General features: G+C 40.6%; 1 protein-coding gene across 11 annotated transcripts in view; it reads right to left on the reverse strand.

Moving 5' to 3' along the window:
- Positions 1–4,569: 4,569 nt before the first annotated feature.
- The window catches only part of ATF7IP2 (activating transcription factor 7 interacting protein 2), a 75,776-nt gene continuing 54,917 nt past the window's right edge, over positions 4,570–25,428 (reverse strand). For 4 of the 11 annotated variants that reach the window (XM_019928723.3, XM_019928724.3, XM_073792316.1 and 1 more), the window contains 2 exons: positions 6,724–6,809; positions 4,570–6,122 (listed from right to left, as the gene is read on the reverse strand). In XM_019928723.3, the coding sequence (XP_019784282.1) occupies positions 5,709–6,122; positions 6,724–6,809 (500 nt within the window). In that variant the 3' untranslated portion in view covers positions 4,570–5,708. Of the gene's footprint in view, positions 6,123–6,723; positions 6,810–8,239; positions 8,322–11,178; positions 11,840–14,285; positions 14,393–25,428 lie in introns of those variants that run through there. The other 7 variants (XR_012326123.1, XR_012326121.1, XR_012326122.1 and 4 more) reach the window with 7 other exon arrangements.

Below are 25,428 nucleotides of genomic sequence, written 5' to 3' on the forward strand. Positions count from 1 at the left end.
TCAGCTCATGGATGTTCTTCTGATTGGTCGGTGGTGAGGTAACAGGGAGGTGTTTGGGCAATCTTAACCATCAGTCTTCTGACTCCAACCAATCTGGGGTCTACGTGCTTGTGGTCAGCAATTTCTATCCAGTGAGGCCCTGGTTTCTGTAAAACAACTCAAGGATATGCGTCTGATTGTTATCTATATCCCTTGAGGAGGAACTGAGGTCCTGTGACTCTGTTTTACGGCTGACCTATTGTTTAAGCTATCATTAATTTTCTTGCTGGACTGCTTTTCCTTTGTTTCTGCATTCCCTCACTTCTCTAATTAGTAACTGCTTGAGTCTGCTCTTTGGATCCTGGGGAAGGCCGAGGAGACTGAATCCTTTCTCCTACAAACAAGAAACAGGGGGCATCGAGGGATCTACCACCAGGAAGGCCCTGCAGGGTCCTGCTCGCTTTCAATCTCACAAAACCCTGGCCCTAGTTTTAAAATGATAAGAAATTTTCCTTTCAAAGAAATTTGAGAAAAACATCCTGGTATATGGATGATTAATTCATTGTCTATGTATAAGAGTTGTTGCTTGTTGACCAGTGATGGTCTGAGTTTTAACTAATGTTTGTTCTTTTCCACCATCTAAATAGCTAATCTGTTAAGCTCTCCCACCACCCATCGTAATTGCCGTGGTCTCTGTCGTCTCAGACTTTGCTTGTGTATTTGGAGGATTAGATCCCAGTGGGTGCGACTCTTTAACCCAACACAGTTCTACCACCCACAGTTCACATTGTAGAGGAAGAAAACTTCCTCTTCCCTTCTAGGGGCTATGAATGGAGCCTGTGAATTAAACTGACAAAAGACAGATTAATAGGAGAAAGGAATACAAATTTTAATATTTTACATGCACAGAGGTTTCAGAGAAAACACGTGAAACCCCAAAGAAGTGGTTAGACCTGGAGGGCTTTAACAAAGGGCAATTAAATTATGGGGAAGTGACAAAGGAAAGGGATTTGGGGCTCCTAGAGGTGGTAAATTGTGGGAAGGTGACTAGGAAATATATAGCAGATAAAGGTTTGCTTAATAGGGTTTGTTATGCAGATTAATCTCAGGTCTTCCAGGTACTGGAGAGGGAAACCCCTTTACAGAGGGAAATTTATGTCACCTTTACAAGTGGAAATTTATGCCTTGATTTTAGGCAGAAAGGGGGAGCCAAGTGAACTCTTCCTGTGTCTTCGGTTTTCTCAAATGCGTTCAGCTCAACATAATCCTTATGCCAAAGTGGCATATTTTGTGGTGGCACGTTTTGATCCCTTTCAACACAGATAAAAAAAATCAAGTAGCCACATCCTCCCCCTGAGAAAATCTCAGGAGGCTGAAAGGTAGGAACTGACTGAATTAGATTTGTCTGCACTGTAGGACTCCTGATTTTTAAAATTCAATGATTTAACTCTATCCTCTGGATTTGTGGTAACAGGTAATGTAAGTCTATCTCTGAGCATTTGCCACTTCAGCTGTGTCAAAGGAAAATAAGATGGAGTGAGTATTGCTAAGAGAGCTCTCTGGAAAGGAGCCAGGAGGCTGTCGAGGAAGTGGGATTCACGCACGTCTCATTCCGGGTGGAATCTGACCTTTGACCACTTAGTATCTTAACACGGGAATCCAGAACATCTGCACAATGTTCCAGAAGTTCAAGATACCTATTAGACCCTTACCCTAAATAACTCGTTTCAGCCTATCCCTTAAAGACAAATATTTCCTTTTTGCATCAGTCATAATTCTCGCCAGACCATAACCTTGTGGCTTTTGCCTTTATAAGCCCCTGATTCCCTCTTCCCCAGAATACTCTTTTGGTTTTACCTGAATCTGTGACTCCCGAATTGCAATTCTTAGGACCCCAAATAAGGCTCTTTGTTTTCTGAAGCCTTGATACTGATTATTCTTCAACAGCTGCCATCTACCAGTTAAAGATAAAGCCACCATCTGATGTCACGATGTCGGGCACATCTCACTGACAGAAGACATTGTGAAATGATTGACAGAGGCTTTGCATCTTCCATGTTGGGGGCATAAAACCACCCCCCCCCCCCGGCCAACATGAGTGTCTAGGAACACACAGGAGGCCCCACCTCCGCAGCATATGGGGTAAGGGCCAGGTGTCCATGTTTTGAACAAATCGTGGTCCCAGGGAAGAGTGCTTGTGTTAGTTTCCCTAGGGCTGTTGTAACAAATTACCACAAACTTAGTGGCTCAGAACAACAGACGTGTATTTTCTCATAGCTCTACAGACGTCTGAAATCCAGGTGTTGGCTGGGCTGTGCTCCCTCCAGAGGCTCTTCCAGCTTCTGGTGGCTCCGGTGTTCCTTGGCTTGTGGCTGCATCACTCCAATCTCTGCCTCTATCTCCATATTGGAAACGCGTTCACATTATGATTTTTAGAAGAATTTTCTTCTATCTCCATGGCCACCTCTGAGTGACATGCCATCTCCTGCTGACCCTTTGGCCCAGTAAATTAGCAGTTACCTCGGAAACAAGGTATTTCTAATTTACCCATCCCCAGCAAAGGTTTTACGTTTTTGCTTTCTACCGTTTACTAATAAAGGACTTGCTTTGTCCTAGGTATTCTATGTTACATCGTTAACTCCTTACAATGACCCTGAATCAGGGCTCTTGAGCTCAGGCAGCAGAACCAGTTAAACAAGGAAAGAGAGGGAGAAAGAGGCAGAAGGAAGGAGTCAGCACTGCCTTCATTCTACACATTGAGAAAAAGCAGGCTCAGAGATGCTGACCTCACGGTAAGTGTTGGAACTGGCTTTCAGACTCAGGGTCTGTCTGTGAATTCCTTATCCCACGAGAACAACGTAGGAGACATTCAGTGTCCAGGACAGGTGGACAAGCTACTGCCCTGATACTCAATTCCCGGGGTGAGGATGCGCCTCCTCTGTCTGGGGGCCCTGTGGTCTTGGTGAGGAAGCCATCAAAACTATAGAACTTGGAACTGATTACAGGGGCTAGGCTTGGCCCAGTGTGGGAGAGCTGGTGGAGAAGCTTATGCAAAGTGTTCCCTCTGGGTCTAGTGTTGAGTCTGGAGTTGCCAGAGGTCAGCCAGGTGGCCGTCAGGAAGGAAGGAAGGAAGGAAGCGGACAAGTACGAACTGGAAGCACGTCTGTGTGTGACTACCTCCAGCCTCGAAGCCACAGGAAACACGGCCTATAGGAAAGGCACAGAGCAGCACGCAGAGGTGCCCTTCACTTGGCCAGGCACTTGGCAGGAGCTGTGGGTCTATGAGCCAGCAGAGCATAGAAGCCTCCACGCTCTGATGCCCCGTGTCTATCTTCAGAACATAAAACACAGAACTGATGTTTTGCTTCTGCTCCAAAATGCATGCAGTGTCACGTGACCAACGCTAAACTTGAACCAGCCAGGGAAGGACATCCTTGGAAAGGTAGTTCCAGCTTAGCGACATGGACATCATCCAAAGCCACTACACCTACCCTGAGTGTCAAGAGTAGCGGAGTATACCTCTCACTGACCAAAAATGCCAGAGGTTTACTTTCTTGTTCGCCTTGCAGCTTTGACACATGCCCTAGGATAAGCCAATCTGATATGTGTCTGGGCTTTGATTCTGGAACCACAAGGCAGCAAGGACAGTGGGAAAGGCTTTCTGTTCCGCCCATTGTCCCCACGAGGCCGCACAGCCTGTGTATACAGCCGGAACCCAGGACCAGGGCGCCGCATGTGAATGGGCTGGGTCTCTGTGACTCGGGCAAGCCAACTAAGCTCCCCGGACCTGTTTCCACTCTTTAAAATGGGCAGAAAATATCTTAACATATTATTATGGGGTATAAATTGCATAAACTGTCTCAGGTTTGAAACCTCATGGGAATTTGTTGCAAAGTATCTTTTTTTCCCCTTTCCTGTTTTCCAAGCCAGAGTCTCTCAGCTCCCTGCTGATTCCAGGAACGGCCCCACAGCCTTTTCTCAATATATTCAATTTTAGCTCATCAATCAGGAGTTTGGGTCTGTTGCTTCAAGGAGGCATAAAGGTTTCCCACCAAAAGCGCATGAAACGTTTCCTGGGTGGAGGTGGGGTGTTTACCTTGTACTATGTAACTGTACAGTCCTGGGTCTTGTTCTCAGGCCGGTTCTCTTCTGGTGTCCCTGATAGGTAACAGTTGAGGATCTTGCTCCTGCCCCTCCAAAAGGCAAGAAACATTAATGCTTTCTGGGCCACCAGCTGTAAGATGCTTGCTTGCTATCAGCGTTCCTCCTCATTCTACTATTGTGAAGAGCTCTTTTGCTTAAGACTTGTATACCTATCAACATTCCAGAAGATCTGCTGGTTGGGATGCAGTTTCGCTCTGCTGATGCACACCAAAGTCTTGGCTTTGGGCTTCGCTCAGTGAGTGAATGGCTAGTTGATGCCAACCCAAGGGTGCAGTTGTCCTCAAGTGAAGCCCTTGTCCTGTGCTGCAGGACACCCTCCACTGCTCCGAGCCTGAAATAGGACCTCACAGAGGGCAGCTCATCTCTTCAAATTCAGGTCAGAATTTGGCTCTTTCAGTCATAATGTTTTAAAAGGTAGACACAGGAGACTGAAAAATAACATCTTTATTTATGACTGAAGATGTGACAGCATTCACAAAATGCCAAGGAAAGCCATTCCTGTTCAATTTTTTAAATCTCAGAGCCTCTGAGGCCTGAACTTTCACTATATACCAGAAGAGAATGCCTCTCTTGAACAGACTTTCACACTAACTGTTATTTTTCTGTTTTCTCAGTGTCCTAGTATTACTCATCCATGGTTTGTCCCATTAGGGACTGACTTACACTTACCCAGTCTGCCCACCCGTCAAGTTTCTTGGGCTACTTGTAGGAGCCACAGCTCACATCAGTGTTCCCTCAGACAGAGGTAAGCAGGACATCTATGGGAGCCCCTTAGTGTTATGTTGTAAGTAATGACGGTAGCCAGGAAATAAGCAAAGGGTCTCATTAGGGAATCAGCAAATTAAAGCCTTAAATCTAAGGCAGACAACTCCATTTTCCTCCACTGAAATAGCAGGTTGGGTAATTTTTTATTTTACAAGAGATACTGTATTTTTTGTGTACACAGCATACATTTAAGTAGTTTTATTACATATGTAAGTATACAAACCGATTTCGGGAAAACCTAGACTATTTCCCTAAATGATTGACATGGCCTAAAACAAAAGGGGGGAGTAGGGAGGGGCACAAATTAATAGCCCTTAGAATTTGAACAGAACGGGAAGACATATTTTCATAAAATCTTGGTGTAGATGCACCCCAAGGATGATCTGGCCTCAGTAAAGAGCTGAATTTTCCTGTACCTCTACTGACCACAAGCAGGTCACCAAAAGCTGATATTCAAGAGAGGAAATAGTGGTTGCTTGCATCCTAGGGCTTCTGATAGAAGCAGCAGCTCCATAGTTACCGAATGTATTGTAACTAACACAGCTTAGCGACATGGGTCCATGATGGTGTATGTCTTAGAACATATCCATTGGAAGTATTTATTGAATGCAAATCAGAAATTCATGAAACTAGAGGCCACTTACAACATAGGGAAGAGGACTGTCCCTGTATAAAGGGTTCACAATCTGAACTGGCCCTTTAAGACATTGAATAGGGTTAGAGAACCATTGTAAACAAACAACTGAAGTATGAAAAAAAAATGTAGTACAATATATAATTATCAAATACTTTTCTTACTTTTAGGTAAGATTTTCAGAAAACCCAGGAATAGATTTTATATCACAAAATGGTCCATATCGCCCAAAAATGTCTTTTGACTGGACAGTAAAATAATATTTGTTGGAAGTTAAAAAATGAGATAAAGTACAGGCCATTGGGAGTGGTAAAGCTTTAATTTCTCCAACTTTCTTCCAGCTCATCTTATTATTAGGGATGTCATGGCACAGGAAGATGTGGTAGCTTTCCACGGGGGCACACTTGGGATTGATTTTGGTTATGTTCCAAGTCAGGGCAATGCCCTTGGGTCTCAGCACCCGTTTTACTTTGAGCTCAGGCTTCTGGGGAGGAAGTGTGTCTCGGATTTTGTCTACCAGTTCGGGTAGTAGTGGTGGTAGTTCTGGGAGAGGTGGCAGGTGCTCAAAGGATTCAAGAACCTAAAACACATTTATAAAAAGTTTAGCAAGCTGAATTGGTGGGTTCTGATTTTTTTTAAGTGGTCAGCTGCAGTTCTACAATATATATTTCCCATTCCTCAATCCATTTATCAAAATCATAAGAACAAAAGGATGCTTCAAGGATACGTGAGGCTGGATCCAGTTTCTTTCAAGCATAAGCTTCTTTAAGAGTTAAGATCTCTACACTCTGGAATATCACTAATCCAGAATGGGTTAGGGCCCAGACATTCTGGAGAAATATTCCATCTCATTTCCAAACCTGTGTTCCCAAACATGAAAAGTGTGAGTGTAGGAGAACACCCATTTCCATCCACCTTCATCAACAATGGTTATTATTCTTAAAAATCTTTTCCAATTTGTTGGACTAAAAAATGTAGTTGTTCTAATTCTGTAGCTTCTGGAAAATTCAATTAAATTATTTTAATTGAGTAAATAAGTAGACTCACAATAGCACATTTGAAAAAGCATATTAAAGTGCTTTCTAAGATGAAATGTAACCCAAATGTTTCTTTATGAGTAAAATGGATACTTCCACTCAATTTGGAACGAATATCCCTTACAGAACATTTCATATCAGTACCTGGGCTGCATTTTGTGCCTCTGGGGTTGTCTCTTTTGAGATTGAAATAGCTTTCGTAGGTGACTCAAGCATGGATACTGGACTTTCTGTGAACAACAGAAGGTTTAAAAGTAAAATGTATCTACAATAATCAGTCCCATAGCCTTTAAAGCAAACAGTAGTTTACATCTTGGGTAGTAATTAAATGTGAACTAAAATTATAAAACTGTGAAATAAGAAGATAACTTTTGATATGCAAAGGTATCAAATATAGAGAATTTTTCTTTAATGTGACAAAAATTCCTCAAGGTAAACACTAATGTCATGATGCAACTGGGAACTAGGAAAAATTACCCATGGTAGAGGGATTCCTGCTTAGCAGTCTTAGAGGCAGATTCTGCTCTGTTAGGTCAACAAGGATGTTTGCAAACACAGAACTGTTTACAATCCTATAAGAATGTGTGATACAAACAAGGCCTGGGAATTCAAACTAAAACTCATGCAGGCTGGGGTTGGAGGTATCCCATGGTAGCCTAGAGGGAATTAGACATCAATTGTGGACTGCTGAAAGGGAGGGGAAGGGAGGAGAGACAGAAGAGAGAATGGAAGAAAGAGAGATGGTTAGAAGAAGAAAAGGAGGAAAATAGAGAAAATGTGGGTGTGAGGGAGAGAAAGAAGGTTTAGTAGGCACAAGAATGGTTTGAGGACAACTGGGGAAAGTACCATGGGGATAGTAAGAAAAGTGCCTCCATGGTGGAAAGTAATAGGACCAGACAGCTAAAAATTTCAGAAGTTTGAACATATCTAATAAGCAGCAAAAATCATTTTTAATCCACTGTGTGTGCAGTGATATAACTGTTTAACGTACTTTAAGAATCTCCCCCAATAAAATTTTTTACTTGTATTTTTCTTTTAACTGACAAGGATAATTGAGATTCTACACTGTTTCAAAGATAACTTATTAATCGCTTTATTTACTGGTGTTAAAATACGTTTTTGTAAAGGTAATGATTTTACGCTTTTAATTGTAAGAGAATCGATGCATGAGAGATTGGTTCAAAACGGCAGAGTAAAAGGATGTGTGCTCACTCCCTCTTGCGAGAGCAGCAGAACCACAACTAACTGCTGAACACTCATTGACAGGAAGACACTGGAACTCACCAAAAAAGATACCCCCACATCCAAAGACAAAGGAGAAGCCGCAGTGAGGCGGTAGGAGGGGCGCAATCACAATAAAATCAAATCTCATAACCGCTAGGTGGTGACTCACAAACTGGAGAACAATTATACCACAGGAGACCATCCACTGGAGTGAAGGGTCTGAGCCCCATGTCCAGCTTCCCAACCTGGGGGTCTGGCAATGGGGGGAGGAATTCCTAGAGAATCAGACTTTGAAGGCTAGTGGGATTTGATTGCAGAATTCGACAGGACTGGGGGAAACAGAGACTCCCCTCTTGGAGGGCACACACAAAGTAGTGTGCACATCAGGACCCAGAGGAAGGAGCAGTGACCCCACAGGAGACTGAACCAGACCTACCTGCTAGTGTTGGAGGGTCTCCTGCAGAGGCGGGGGGTGGCTGTGGCTCACCGTGGGGACAAGGACACTGGCAGCAGAAGTTCTGGGAAATACTCCTTGGCATGAGCCCTCCCAGAGTCCACCATTAGCCCCACCAAAGAGCCGGGTAGGCTCCAGTGCTGGGTCGCCTCAGGCCAAACAACCAACAGTGAGGGAACCCAGCCCCACCCATCAGCAGACAAGCAGATTAAAGTTTTACTGAGCTCTGCCCAACAGAGCAACACTCAGCTCTACCCACCACCAGTCCCTTCCAACAGGAAGCTTGCACAAGCCTCTTAGATAGCCTCATCCACCAGAGGGCAGACAGCAGAAGCAAGAAGAATTACAATTCTGCAGCCTGTGGAACAAAAACCATATTCACAGAAAGACAGACAAAACGAAAAGGCAGAGGACTATGTACCAGATGAAGAAACAAGATAAAACCCCAGAAAAAGAACTAAATGAAGTGGAAATAGGCAACCTTCCAGAAAAAGAATTCAGAATAATGATAATGAAGATGATCCAGGACCTCGGAAAAAGAATGGAGGCAAAGATCGAGAAGATGCAAGAAATGTTTAATAAAGACCTAGAAGAATTAAAGAACAAACAAACAGAGATGAACAATACAATAACTGAAATGAAAAATGAATTAGAAAGAATCAATAGCAGAATAACTGAGGCAGAACAGATAAGTAACCTGGGAGATGAATGGTGGCATTCACCGCCATGGAACAAAATAAAGAAAAGAGAATGAAAAGAAATGAAGACAGCTTAAGAGACCTCTGGGACAACATTAAATGCACCAACATTCTCATTATAGGGGTCCCAGAAGGAGAAGATAGAAAGGACCCGAGAAACTGTTTGAAGAGATTACAGTCAAAAACTTCCCTAACATAGGAAAGGAAACAGCCAGCCAAGTCCAGGAAGCACAGAGTCCCAGGCAGGGTAGACCCAAGGAGAAACATGCTGAGACACACAGTAATCAAACTGACAAAAACTAAAGACAAAGAAAACTTACTGAAAGCAACAGGGAAAAATGACAAGTAACATACAAGGGAACTCCCATAAGGATAGCTGATTTCTCAGCAGAAACTCTACAAGCCAGAAGGGAGTGGCATGATATATTTAAAGCGATGAAAGGGAAGAACCTACAACCAAGATTACTCTACCCGGCAAGGATCTCTTTAGGTTTGATGGAGAAATCAAAAGCTTTACAGACAAGCAAAAGCTAAGAGAATTCAGCACCACCAAACCAGCTCTACAACAAATGCTAAAGGAACTTCTCTAAGTGGGAAACACAAAAGAAGAAAATGACCTACAGAAACAAACCCATAACAATTAAGAAAATGATAATAGGAACATACATATCAATAATCACCTTAAACGTGAATGGATTAAATGCTCCAACCAAAAGACACAGGCTCACTGAATGGATACAAAAATAAGACCCATATATATGCTGTCTACAAGAGACTCACTTCAGACCCAGGGACACATACAGACTGAAAGTGAGGGGATAGAAAAAGATATTCCATGTAAATGGAAATCAAAAGAAAGCTGGAGTAGCAATACTCATATCAGATAAAACAGAATTTAAAATAAAGAATGTTACAAGAGACAAGGAAGACACTACATAACAATCAAGGGATCAATCCAGGAAGAAGATATAACAATTTTAAATATATATGCACCCAACATAGGAGCACCTCAATACATAAGGCAACTGTTAACACCTATAAAAGAGGAAATCGACAGTTACACAATAATAGTGGGGGACTTCAACACCTCACTTACACCAATGGACAAATAATCGAGACAGAAAATTAATAAGGAAACACAGCTTTAAATGACACATTAGACCAGATAGATTTAATATATATTTATAGGACATTCCATCCAAAACCAGCAGATTACACTTTCTTCTCAAGTGCACACGGAACATTCTCTAGGATAGATCACATCTTGGGTCACAAATCAAGGCTCGGTAAATTTAAGAAAATTGAAATCATATCAAACATCTTTTCCAACCACAATGCTTTGAGATTAGAAATAAATTACAGGGAAAAAATGTAAAAAAACACAAACACATGGAGGAAAAACAATACATTACTAAATAACCAAGAGATCACTGAAAAAATCAAAGAGGAAATCAAAAAATACCCAGAGACAAATGACAATGAAAACATGACGATCCAAAACCTATGGGATGCAGCAAAAGCAGTTCTAAGAGGGAAGTTGATAGCTATACAATCCTTCCTCAAGAAACAAGAAAAATCTCAAACAATCTAACCTTACACCTAAAGGATCTACAGAAAGAAGAACATACAAAACACAAAATTAGTAGAAGGAAAGAAATCATAAAGATCAGAGCAGAAATAAATGAAATAGAAACAAAGAAAACAATAGCAAAGATCAATAAAACTAAAAGCTGGTTCTTTGAAAAGAAATAAAATTGATAAACCTTTAGCCAGACTCAACAAGAAAAAGAGGGAGAGGACTCAAATCAATAAAATTAGAGAGGCTTCTGGGAAGATGGCAGAAGAGTAAGACGTGGAGATCACCTTCTTCCCACAGATACACCAGAAATACATCTACACGTGGAATAACTCCTACAGAACACCTACTGAACGCTGGCAGAAGACCTCAGACCTCCCAAAAGGCAAGAAACCCCCCAGGTACCTGGGTAGGGCAAAAGATAAAGAATAAACAGAGACCAAAGGAGAGGGACCGGACCTGCACCAGTGGGAGGGAGCTGTGAAGGAGGAAAGGTTTCCACACACTAGGAAGCCCCTTCGCGGGCAAAGACTGCAGGTGGTGGAGGGGGAAAGCTTCAGAGCCGCGGAGGAGAGCACAGCAACCGGGGTGCGGGGGACAAAGCAGAGAGATTTCCACACAGAGGATCAGGGCCGACCGGCACTCACCAGCCAGAGAGGCTTGTCTGCTCACCTGCTGGAGCGGGTGGGGCTGGGAGCTGAGGCTCGGGCTTCGGTCAGAGCCCAGGGAGAGGACTGGGGTTCGCGGTGTGAACACAGCCTGCAGGGGGTTAGTGCACCACGGCTAGCTGGGAGGGAATCTGGGAAAAGTCTGGACCTGTCGAAGAGGCAAGAGACTTTTTCTTCCCTCTTTGTTTCCTGGTACACAAGGAGAGGGGATTAAGAGTGCTGCTTAAAGGAGCTCCAGAGATGGGCGCGAGCCGCGGCTAAAAGCACAGACCCCAGAGACGGGCATGAGACGCTAAGGCTGCTGCTGCCGCCACCAAGAAGCCTGTGTGTGAGCACAGGTCACTATCCCCACCTCCCCTCCGGGGAGCCTGTGCAGCCTGCCACTGCCAGGGTGCCGGGATCCAGGGACAACTCCCCCGGGAGAACGCACGGCTCACCTCAGGCTGGTGCAACGTCACGCCGGTCTCTGCTGCCGCAGGTTCCCCCCACACTCCATGGACCACCCTCCCCCTGGCCTGAGTGAACCAGAGCCCCAGAATCAGCTGCTCCTTTAACCCCGTCCTGTCTGAGCGAAGAACAGACGCACTCCGGCGACCTACATGCAGAGGCGGGGCCAAATCCAAAGCTGAGCCCCTGGGAGCTGTGCGAACAAAGAAGAGAAAGGGAAATCTCAGCAGCCTCAGAAGCAGTGGATTAAAGCTCCACAATCAACTTGATGTACCCTGCATCTGTGGAATACATGAATAGACAACGAGTCATCCCAAATTGAGGAGGTGGACTTTGAGAGCAAGATTTATGATTTTTTTCCCCTTTTCCTCTTTTTGTGTGTATGTGTATGCTTCTGTGTGAGATTTTGTCTGTATAGCTTTGCTTCCACCATTTGTCCTAGGGTTCTATCCATCCATCTTTTTTTTATTCTTTTCTCTTAATTATTTTTTATTTTAATAACTTTATTATATTTTATCTTACTTTATGTTACTTTATCTTCCTTCTTTTTTTCCTTCCTTCCCTCCTTCCTTCCTTCCTCCCTCCCTCCCTCCCTCCCTCCTTTCTTTCTACTTCTACTACTTCTTTCTTTCTACTTTTTCTCCCTTTTATTCTGAGCCGTGTGGATGAAAGGCTCTTGGTGCTGCAGCCAGGAGTCAGTGCTGTGCCTCTGAGGTGGGAGAGCCAACTTCAGGACACTGGTCCACAAGAGACCTCCCAGCTACACATACTATCAAACGGCAAAAATCTCCCAGAGATCATCTCAACACCAGCACCCAGCTTCACTCAATCACCAGCAAGCTACAGTGCTGGATGCTGGACATGCTATGCCAAACAACGAGCAAGACAGGAACACAACCCCACCCATTAGCAGAGAGGCTGCCTAAAATCATAATAAGTCACAGACACCCCAAAACACACCACCAGACGTGGACCTGCCCACCAGAAAGACAAGATCCAGCCTCATCCACCAGAACACAGGCACTAGTCCCCTCCACCAGGAAGCCGACACAACCCACTGAACCAACCTTAGCCACTGGGGACAGACACCAAAAACAACAGGAACTATGAACCTACAGCCTGCAAAAAGGAGACCCCAAACACAGTAAGATAAGCAAAATGAGAAGACAGAAAAACACACAGAAGATGAAGGAGCAAGATAAAAACCCACCAGACCTAACAAATGAAGAGGAAATAGGCAGTCTACCAGAAAAAGAATTCAGAATAATGATAGTAAAGATGATCCCCAATCTTGGAAATAGAATGGACAAAATGCAAGAACATTTAAAAAGGACCTAGAAGAACTAAAGATGAAACAAACAACAATGAACAACACATTAAATGAAATTAAAAACACTCTAGATGGGATCAATAGCAGAATAACTGAGGCAGAAGAACAGATAAGTGACCTGGAAGATAAAAACAGTGGAAATAACTACTGCAGAGCAGAATAAAGAAAAAAGAATGAAAAGAACTGGGGACAGTCTCAGAGACCTCTGGGACAACATTAAACACACCAACATTCGAATTATAGGGGTTCCAGAAGAAGAAGACAAAAAGAAAGGGACTGAGAAAATATTTGAAGAGATTATAGTTGAAAACTTCCCTAATATGGGAAAGGAAATAGTTAATCAAGTCCAGGAAGCACAGAGAGTCCCATACAGGATAAATCCAAGGAGAAATATGCCAAGACACATATTTATCAAACTGTCAAAAATTAAATACAAAGAAAACATATTAAAAGCAGCAAGGGAAAAACAACAAATAACACACAAGGGAATCCCCATAAGGTTAACAGCTGATCTTTCAGCAGAAACTCTGCAAGCCAGAAGGGACTGGCAGGACATATTTAAAGTGATGAAGGAGTAAAACCTGCAACCAAGATTACTCTACCCTGCAAGGATCTCATTCAGATTTGATGGAGAAATTAAAACCTTTACAGACAAGGAAAAGCTGAGAGAGTTCAACACCACCAAACCAGCTTTACAACAACTGCTAAAGGAACTTCTCTAGGCAAGAAATATGAGAGAAGGAAAAGACCTACAATAACGAACCCAAAACAATTAAGAAAATGGGAATAGGAACATACATATCGATAATTACCTTAAATGTAAATGGACTAAATGCTCCCACCAAAAGACACAGGTTGGCTGAATGGATACAAAAACAAGACCCATATATTTGCTGTCTACAAGAGACCCACTTCAGACCTAGAGACACATACAGACTGAAAGTAAGGGGATGGAAAAAGATATTTCATGCAAATGGAAATGAAAAGAAAGCTGGAGTAGCAATTCTCATATCACACAAAATAGACCTTAAAATAAAGACTATTAGAAGAGACAAAGAAGGACACTACATAATGATCAAGGGATTGATCCAAGAAGAAGATATAACAATTGTAAATATTTATGCACCCAACATAGGAGCACCTCAATACATAAGGCAAATACTAACAGCCATAAAAGGGGAAATCGACAGTAACACATTCATAGTAGGGGATTTTAACACCCCACTTTCACCAATGGACAGATCATCCAAAATGAAAATAAATAAGGAAACACAAGCTTTAAATGATACATTAAACAAGATGGACTTACTTGATAATTATAGGACATTCCATCCAAAAACAACAGAATACACATTTTTCTCAAGTGCTCATGGAACATTCTCCAGGATAGATCATATCTTGGGTCACAAGTCAAGCCTTGGTAAATTTAAGAAAATTGAAAGTGTTTCAAGTATCTTTTCCCACCACAATGCTATGACACTAGATATCAATTACAGGAAAAGATCTGTAAAAAATACAAACACATGGAGGCTAAACAATACACTACTTAATAACGAAGTGATCACTGAAGAAATCGAAGAGGAAATAAAAAATTACCTAGAAACAAATGACAATGGAGACACGACGACCCCAAATCTATGGGATGCAGCAAAAGCAGTTCTAAGAGGGAAGATTATAGCAATACAATCCTACCTTAAGAAACAGGAAACATCTCAAATAGACAACCTAACCTTGCACCTAAAGCAATTAGAGAAAGAAGAACAAAAAAACCGCAAAGTTAGTAGAAGGAAAGAAATCATTAAAATCAGATCAGAAATAAATGAAAAAGAATGAAGGAAACGATAGCAAAGATCAACAAAAATAAAAGCTGGTTCTTTGAGAAGATAAACAAAATTGATAAACCATTAGCCAGACTAATCAAGAAAAAAGGGAGAAGACTCAAATCAATAGAATTAGAAATGAAAAAGGAGAAGTAACAACTGACACTGCAGAAATAAAAAAGATCGTGAAAGATTACTACAAGCAACTCTATGCCAATAAAATGGACAACCTGGAAGAAATGGAAAAATTCTTAGAAATGCACAACCTGCCAAGACTGAATCAGGAAGAAATAGAAAATATGAACAGACCAATCACAAGCACTGAAATTGAAACTGTGATTAAAAATCTTCCAACAAACAAAGCCCAGGACCAAATGGTTTCACAGGCGAATTCTATCAAACATTTAGAGAAGAGCTAACACCTATCCTTCTCAAACTCTTCCAAAATATAGCAGAGGGAGGAACACTCCCAAACTCATTGTACAAGGCCACCATCACCTTGATACCAAAACCAGACAAGGATGTCACAAAGAAAGAAAACTACAGGCCAATACCACTGATGAACATAGATGCAAAAATCCTCAACAAAATACTAGCAAACTGAATCCAACAGCACATTAAAAGGATCATACACCATGATCAAGTGGGGTTTATTCCAGGAATGCAAGGATTCTTCAATATACGCAAATCAATCAATGTGATACACCATATTAACAAATTGAAGGAGAAAAACCATATGATCATCTCAATAGATGCAGAGAAAGCTTTTGACAAAATTCAATACCCATTTATGATAAAAACCCTGCAGCAAGTAGGCATAGAGGAAACTTTCCTCGACATAATAAAGGCCATATACGACAAACCCACAGCCAACATCGTCCTCAATGGTGAAAAACTGAAAGCATTTCCACTAAGATCAGGAACAAGACAAGGTTGCCCACTCTCACCAATCTTATTCAACATAGTTTTGGAAGTTTTAGCCACAGCAATCAGAGAAGAAAAGGAAATAAAAGGAATCCCAATTGGAAAAGAAGAAGTAAAGCTGTCACTGTTTGCAGATGACATGATACTATACACAGAGAATCCTAAAGATGCTACCAGAAAACTACTAGAGCTAATCAATGAATCTGGTAAAGTAGCAGGATACAAAATTAATACACAGAAATCTCTGGCATTCCTATACACTAATGATGAAAAATCTGAAAGTGAAATCAATAAAACACTCCCATTTACCACTGCAACAAAAAGAATAAAATATCTAGGAATAAACCTACCTAAGGAGACAAAAGACCTGTATGCAGAAAATTATAAGACACTGATGAAAGAAATTAAAGATGATACAAATAGATGGAGAGATATACCATGTTCTTGGATTGGAAGAATCAACATTGTGAAAATGACTCTACTACCCAAAGCAATCTACAGAATCAATGCAATCCCTATCAAACTACCAATGGCATTTTTCACAGAACTAGAACAACAAATTTCACAATTTGTATGGAAACACAAAAGACCCCGAATAGCCAAAGCAATCGTGAGAACGAAAAACGGTGCTGGCAGAATCAGGCTCCCTGACTTCAGACTATACTACAAAGCTACAGTAATCAAGACAGTATGGTACTGGCACAAAAACAGAAAGATAGATCAATGGAACAGGATAGAAAGCCCAGAGATAAACCCACGCACATATGGTCACCTTATCTTTGATAAAGGAGGCAGGAATGTACAGTGGAGAAAGGACAGCCTCTTCCATAAGTGATGGTGGGAAAACTGGACAGGTACATGTAAAAGTATGAGATTAGATCACTCCCTAACACCATACACAAAAATAAGCTCAAAATGGATTAAAGACCTAAATGTAAGGCCAGAAAGTATCAAACTCTTAGAGAAAAACATAGGCAGAACACTCTATGACATAAATCACAGCAAGATCCTTTCTGACCCACCTCCCAGAGAAATGGAAATAAAAACAAAAATAAACAAATGGGACCTGATGAAACTTCAAAGCTTTTGCACAGCAAAGGAAACCATAAACAAGACCAAAAGGCAACCCTCAGAATGGGAGAAAATATTTGCAAATGAAGCAATCGACAAAGGATTAACCTCCAAAATTTATAAGCAGCTCATGCAGCTCAATAACAAAAAAACAAACAACCCAATCCAAAAATGGGTAGAAGACCTAAACAGACATTTCTCCATAGAAGATACACAGACTGCCAACAAACACATGAAAGAATGCTCAACATCATTAATCATTAGAGAAATGCAAATCAAAACTACAATGAGATATCATCTCACACCAGTCAGAATGGCCATCATCAAAAAATCTAGAAACAATAAATGCTGGAGAGGGTGTGGAGAAAAGGGAACACTCTTGCACTGCTGGTGGGAATGTGAATTGGTACAGCCACTATGGAGAACAGTATGGAGGTTCCTTAAAAAACTACAAATAAAACTACCATATGACCCAGCAATCCCACTACTGCGCACATACCCTGAGAAAACCATAATTCAAAAAGATTCATGTACCAAAATGTTCATTGCAGCTCTATTTACAATAGCCCGGAGATGGAAATAACCTAAGTGTCCATCATCGGATGAATGGTTAAAGAAGATGTGGCACATATATACAATGGAATATTACTCAGCCATAAAAAGAAACGAAATTGAGCTATTTGTAATGAGGTGGGTAGACCTAGAGTCTGTCATACAGAGTGAAGTAAGTCAGAAAGAGAAAGACAAATACTGTATGCTAACATATATATGGAATTTACGAAAAAAAAAATGTCATGAAGAACCTAGGGGTAAAACAGGAATAAAGACACAGACCTACTAGAGAATGAACTTGAGGATATGGGGAGGGGGAAAGGTAAGCTCTGACAAAGCAAGAGAGAGGCATGGACATATATACACTGCCAACTGTAGGGTAGATAGCTAGTGGGAAGCAGCCGCATAGCACAGGGAGATCAGCTCGGTGATTTGTGACCGCCTGGAGGGGTGGGATAGGGAGGGTGGGAGGGAGGGAGATGCAAGAGGGAAAAGATATGGGAACATATGTATAACTGATTCACTTTGTTATAAAGCAGAAGCTAACATACCATTGTAAAGCAATTATACTCCGGTAAAGATGTAAATAAAATAAAATAAAATAAAATTTGAAATGAAAAAGGAGAAGTTACAATGGACATAGCAGAAATATAAAGCATCATAAGCGACTACTACAAGCAACTCTATGCCATTAAAATGGACAACGTGGAAGAAATGGACAAATTCTTAGAAAGATATAACCTTCCACGACTGAACCAGGAAGAAATAGAAAATATGAACAGACCAATGACAAGTAATGAAATTGAAACTGTGATTAAAAATCTTCCAACAAACCAAAGTCCAGGACTGTCCAGGACCGGATGCCTTCACAGGTGAATTCTATCAAACATTTAGAGAAGAGCTAAGACCCATCCTTCTCAAACTTCCAAAAAACTGCAGGGGAAGGAACACTCCCAAACTTATTCTACAAGGCCACCATCACTCTGATACCAAAACCAGAGATACTACAAAAAAAGAAAATTACAGACCAATATCACTGATGGATATAGGTGCAAAAATCCTCAACAAAATACTAGCAAACAGGATCCAACAACAAGTTAAAAGGATCACACACCATGATCAAGTGGGATTTGTCACAGGGATACAAGGATTCTTCAATATAGGCATATCAATCAGTGTGATACACCATATTAACAAATTGAATAAAAACCATATGATCTCAATAGATGCAGAAAAAGCTTTTGACAAAATTCAACACCCATGTATGATAAAAACTCTCCAGAAAGTGAGCATAGAGGGAAACTCAACATAATAAAGGCCATATACAACAAACCCATAGCAAACATCATTCTCAATGGTGAAAAACTGAAAGCATTTCCTCTAAGATGAGAAACAACAAATGTATGTCCACTCTCACCACTATTATTCAACATAGTTTTCGAAGTCCCAGACACAGCAATCAGAGAAGAAAAAGAAATAAAAGGAATACAAATTGGAAGAAAAAAGTAAAACTGTCACTGCTTGCAGATGACATGATACGAACATAGAGAATCCTAACAATGCCACCAGAAAACTACTAGAGCTAATCAATGAATTCGGTAAAGTTGCAGGATACAAAATTAATGCAAAGAAATCTCTTGCATTCCTATACACTAACAACAAGAGATCAGAAAGAGAAATTAAGGAAACAATCCCATTTACCATTGCAACAAAAAGAATAAAATACCTAGGAATAAACCTACCTAAGGAGGCAAAAGACCTGTACTCAGAAAACTATAAGACACTGATGAAAGAAATCTAGGATAACACAAACAGATGGAGAGCTATACCATGTGCTTGGATTGGAAGAATCAGTAGTGTGAAAATGACTATACTACTCAAAACAATCTACAGAATCAATGCAATCCCTATCAAATTACCAGTGACATTTTTTACAGAACTAGAACAAAAAATCTTAAAATACGTATGGAGACACAAAGGACCCTGGATACCCAAAGCAGTCTTGAGGGAATAAAATGGAGCAAGAGGAATCAGACTCCCTGACTTCAGATTATACTACAAAGCTACAGTAATCAAGACAATATGGTACTGGCACAAAAACAGAAATACAGTTCAATGGAACAGGATAGAAAGCCCAGAGATAAACCCATGCACCTATGGTCAACTAATCTATGATAAAGGAAGGCAAGGATACACAATTGAGAAAAGATAGCCTCTTCAATAAGTGGTGCTGGGAAAACTGGACAGCTACATGTAAAAGAATGAAATTAGAACATTCCCTAACACCATACACAAAAATAAACTCAAAATGGATTAAAGACCTAAATGTAAGACTGGACACTATAAAACTCTTAGAGGAAAACATAGGAAGAACACTCTTTGACATAAATCACAGCAAGGTCTTTTTTGACCCACTTCCTAGAGTAATGGAAATAAAAACAAACATAAATAAATGGGACCTAATGAAACGTAAAAGCTTTTGCACAGCAAAGGGAAGTATAAACAAAACGAAAAGACAACCCTCAGAATAGGAGAAAATATTTGAAAATGAACCAACGGATGAAGGATTAATCTCAAATATATAAACAGCTCATGCAGCTCAATGTTAAAAAAACAAACAACCCAATAAAAAAATGGGCAGAAGACCTAAATAGACATCTCTCCAAAGAAGACATACAGATGGGCAAGAGGCATATGAAAAGCTGCTCAACATCACTAATCATTAGAGAAATGCAAATTAAAACTACAGTGAGGTATCACCTCCACCAGTTAGAATGGGCATCATCAGAAAATCCACAAACAACAAATGCTGGAGAGGGTGAGGAGAAAAGGGAACGCTCTTGCACTGTTGGTAGGAATGTAAATTGATAGAGCCACTATGGAGAACAGTATGGAGGTTCCTTAAAAAACTAAAAATAGAACTACCATATGACCCAGCAATCCCACTACTGGACACATACCCTGAGAAAACCATAATTCAAAAAGAGTCATGTTGCTCCGCAGCGGGAGAGGCCACAACAGTGAGAGGCCCGCATACCGCAAAAAAAAAAAAAAAGAGTCATGTACCACAATGTCCATTGCAGCTCTATTTACTATAGCCAGAACATGGAAGCAACCTAAGTGTCCATCGACAGATGAATGGATAAGGAAGATGTGGCACATATATACAATGGAATATTACTCAGCCATAAAAAGGAATGAAATTGGTTCATTTGTAGAGACATGGATGGACCTAGAGACTGTCATACAGAGTGAAGTAAGTCAGAAAGAGAAAAACAAATATCATATATTAATGCATATATGTGGAATCTAGAAAAATGGTACAGATAAACCTGTTTTCAAGACAGAAATAGAGACACAGATGTAGAGAACAAACCTATGGAAAGTGGGGGGGTGTGGTGGGATGAACTGGGAGATTGGGATTGACATATATACACTAATATGTATAAAACATAATAAGAACCTGCTGTATAAGAAATAAATTTTAAAAATTACAAATTGTAGGAGAATCTATACACCCTTTTTATAACTGGTTAATTAGAACTAAATTTGTGAAATCATAATCTGCAGCTTAATCAATGCACAAGAGCTGATACAAATAACCTCCTTTAAATTTTCAAGTGAACACTTTCATACAAAAAAAAATTCTAATAGATATAACTTCCCATAACTAACATTCCTTCTTTCAAGGTAGTAAGTCAACAAGCCCTTGGCAAATTAAAACAGGCTAAGACAGAAACTCAACTTTATGATAAGAGATAAAACAGGATTTTTATCCCAAACCAGTTTATGTTTAGATCCTTTGTGTCACCAATGTCAATGTCTTGTAAATACTCTGCAGCTTTTACCCTTATCTATATAAAAATGAGTAACGGTTACTTTTTTAAATTTTATTTTATTTTTTTGGCTGTGTTGGGTCTTGGCTGCTGCGCATGGGCTTTCTCTAGTTGCAGCAAGTGGGGGCTACTCTTTGCTGTAGTGCGTGGGCTTCTCAGTACGGTGGCTTCTCTTGTTGTGAAGCACAGGCTCTAGGTGCGCAGGCTTCAGTAGCTGCAGCACATGGGCTCAGTAGTTGCGACACACGGGCTCTAGAACGCAGGCTCAGTAGTTGTGGCGCACAGGCTTAGTTGCTCCGCAGCAATGTGGGATCTTCCTGGACCAGGGATCGAACCCGTGTCCCCAGCATTGGCAGGTGGATTCTTAACCACTGCGCCACCAGGGAAGTCCAGTAATGGTTACTTTAGCACTTTGTATTCTCAAAGCAACAGGAGCCAGTACCCGATTATTTTAAAGTTCCTCCTCATTAAACTGCTAGGTGAGAATTGTGGCCTCTGGTCTCAACTTACCCCTTTGGTGTTTGACCTTTCAGATCCTTTGCTGCATGTATATGCACATGTAGACGCACGTTCACTTATGTAAATATTTATATGATAGACATGATTTTTAAAGTTTGCATTTAAAAATTAACTATTCAGATATAACTTACATACAATAAAATGTACCCATTTTATTTTTTTAGATTTTTTTGGTGTGGACCTTTTTTTTTTTTTAACATCTTTATTGGAGTATAATTTTGCTTTACAATGGTGTGTTAGTTTCTGCTGTATAACAAAGTGAGTCAGCTATACATATACATATATCCCCATATCTCCTCCCTCTTGTGTCTCCCTCCCACCCTCCCTATCCCAGCCCTCTAGGTGGACACAAAGCACCGAGCTGATCTCCCTGTGCTATGTGGCTGCTTCCCAGTAGCTAGCTATTTTACATTTGGTAGTGTATATATGTCCATGCCACTCTCTCACTTTGTCCCAGCTTACCCTTCCCCCTCACCATGTCTCAAGTTCATTCTCTACGTCTGCATTTTTATTCCTGTCTTGCTCCAATTTCTTCAGAACCATTTTTTGTTTTTTTTTTAGATTCCATATGTATGTGTTAGCATACGGCATTTGTTTTTCTGTTTCTGACTTACTTCACTCTGTATGAGACTCTAGGTCCATCCATCTCACTACAAATAACTCAATTTCGTTTCTTTTTATGGCTGAGTAATATTCCATTGTATATATGTGCCACATCTTCTTTATCGATTCATTTGTCGATGGATACTTAGGTTGCTTCCATGATGTGGACCATTTTTAAAGTCTTTCTTGAATTTGTTACAACATTGCTTCTGTTTTATGTTTTGGTTTTTTGGCCACAAGGCATGTGGGATCTTAGCTCCCCAACCAGAGATCAAACCCACACCCCCTACATTGGAAGTTGAAGTCTTAACCACTGGACCACCAGGGAAGTCCCCAAAATGTACCCATTTTAAATGTGCCATTCTTTGGGTTTTGACAAATTTACAGTTGTGAAACCACCACCAAAATCAAGACAGAATGTTTTTATTACCCCAAATAGTGTCCCTTCTGGTAATATGGAAGAACAAATCTGACTCCACATTGGATCTGTTTCTTTTACTTTAACCTTTGTATTCTATTGATTTTGCTACAAGTTAAAAATGTTGCCGGTAGCCTGAAATATACAGGATAGCTCTTTCTCAAGGCCCTGACCTTAAAAGGTATAACACTTATCCATTTAAATAGAGGTAAAAAGTTGTAGAACAGAGAATAACATTTGTCTTGTTGGAAGTTTATAGCAACATTGTGAAATGACCTACTGGACAGCTAGCTGCCAAGAACAAAGGATTCCAGCCCCAAGACGTTTGTAGCAACCAACCACACACCCTTCCTCTTTTAGTATAAAAGAAGCCTGAATTCTAATTCAGAGAAGATGGTTCTTTGGGACACTAGTCCACCATCTTCTCGGTCTGCTGTCGCCATTCCTTGACCCAACAATTCATCTCTTGATTTATTGGCCTGTTGTGCAGCGAGCAGTATGAACTTGGTCTTGGTAACATTCTCAATCCCTCTCACCGCTGGCCCCATGAAATCACAGGTCTGTTGTCACTATAGATTGGCCTTTTCTAGAATTTGACATAAAGCAAATCACACAGTATGTACAATTCTTTTGCCCAACATTTTGTTTCTGAGATTCATCAATGTTGTTGCATATAATAATATTTTGTTCATTTTTATTGTTGAGTAAGTAGTACTTAGCTGTAGAGATAGATATGCCACAACCTATTTATCTATTGATGGACATTTGGACTGTTTATAGTTCAGTGCTATTATGAATAAATTGCTATGAACATTTGTGTAAAAGTCTTTGTGTAGATGTAGGTTTTCATTTGTCTTGGATAAATACCTAAAGGTGGAATAATAGTGTCATTTGCTAAGAGTATAGCTAATGTTTTGAGAAACTGCCAGACCACTTCCAAAGTGATTTCACCATTTTACACTCCTACCAGCAAAACATGAGAATTCCAGGTAACTCCACATCCTCACCAACACTTTGTATATTTTCAGTTGTTTTCATTTTAGCCATTTTAGTGGATGTGTTGTGGTATCTCATTGTGGTCTTAACTTCCCTAATGAATAACAATGTTGAGGATGTCTTGTGTTTATTTGCCATCCCCATATCTTCTCTAGTGAAGTGTCATCTACTTGCTTTGGGTTTAATTTGCTCTTTTTAATGTAGAATCTTAGATTATTCATTTTAGACTTTCCATTTTTCCTACTATAAACATTTAATGCTAGCAATTTCCTTCTAAGCACTGCTTCAGCTGCATTCCTCAGATTTTGATATGCTGTGTTTTCATTTTCATTCAGTTCAAATTTTTTTTTTTTTTGCGGTATGCGGGCCTCTCACTGCTGTGGCCTCTCCCGTTGTGGAGCACAGGCTCCGGACACGCAGGCTCAGCGGCCATGGCTCACAGGCCCAGCCACTCCACGGCATGTGGGATCTTCCCGGACCAGGGCACGAACCCATGTCCCCTGCATTGGCAGGCAGACTCTCAACCACTGCGCCACCAGAGAAGCCCCAGTTCAAAATATTTTTAAACCTTCCTTTTGATTTCTTCTTTGACTCATGGGTTATCTAGAAATGTAATCTTTAGCTTCCAAATATCTAGGGATTTCCCAACTAGCTTTCTATTACTAATTTAATTGTATCTGTAATCATACAGAGTATGTTCTCTAAACTTTTACATATACTGAGACTAGTTTTGTGGTCCAGAACCTGATATGTTTTATATGCACTTAAAATGAATGTGTATTCTTTTGTGGCTGGGTTTGAGCGTTCTATAAATGTCAAGTAGGTTAAGTTGGTTGATAGTATTGCCCAGGCTTCCAAAATTTTACTGACTACATATTATATCAATTACTGAGAAGGCAGTGTTGGAACCTCCAATTATAATTGTCTACTTATAATTTCAGTCCGATCAGTTTTTATATCAGGAATTTTGAAGTTCTACTATTATATGCATAAACGTAGGTTTAGTGTGTCTTTCTGATGAAATGATTGCTTTACTGTTACGAAACAGCCTTCTTTATCCCTGGTAATATTCCTTGTTCTGAAGTCTATCTGATAATAATATAGTCACTTTAGCTTTCTTATGATTAGTGTTTGTATGCTTCTTTTTGTTTTTTGCGGTACGCAGGCCCTCACTGTTGTGGCCCCTCCCGCTGCGGAGCACAGGCTCCGGACGCGCAGGCTCAGCGGCCATGGCTCACGGGCCCAGCCACTCCACGGCATGTGGGATCTTCCCGGACCAGGGCACGAACCCGTGTCCCCTGAATCGGCAGGCGGACCCTCAACCACTGCGCCACCAGGGAAGCCCTGTTTGTATGTTTTTGCATGGCTTATCTTCTTATGTCCCTTTAATTTTAACCTATCCATATATTTATATTTAACATACATCATGTAGTTGTCACATAGTTGGGTCTTGTTTTGTTACCCAGTCCAACAATGTGTGCTTTTTAATGGAGTGTTTAGACCCTCTATACTTATTCTAACTATCAATATGGTTGGGTTTAAATCTACCATCCTGTAATTTGTTCTCTATTTAGTGTCATTTGTTCTTTGTACCTTCTCTTGGATTGAGTATTTTAAAAATTCCATTCTACCTCCACTATTGGTCTATCAGCCATACTTGCACTTAAAAAAATATTGCTCTAGGCACTGCCGTATGTATGTATCTAGTATCTT

Source organism: Tursiops truncatus, chromosome 15, assembly GCF_011762595.2.
Source record: "Tursiops truncatus isolate mTurTru1 chromosome 15, mTurTru1.mat.Y, whole genome shotgun sequence".
NCBI classification, from domain to species: Eukaryota; Metazoa; Chordata; class Mammalia; order Artiodactyla; family Delphinidae; genus Tursiops; species Tursiops truncatus.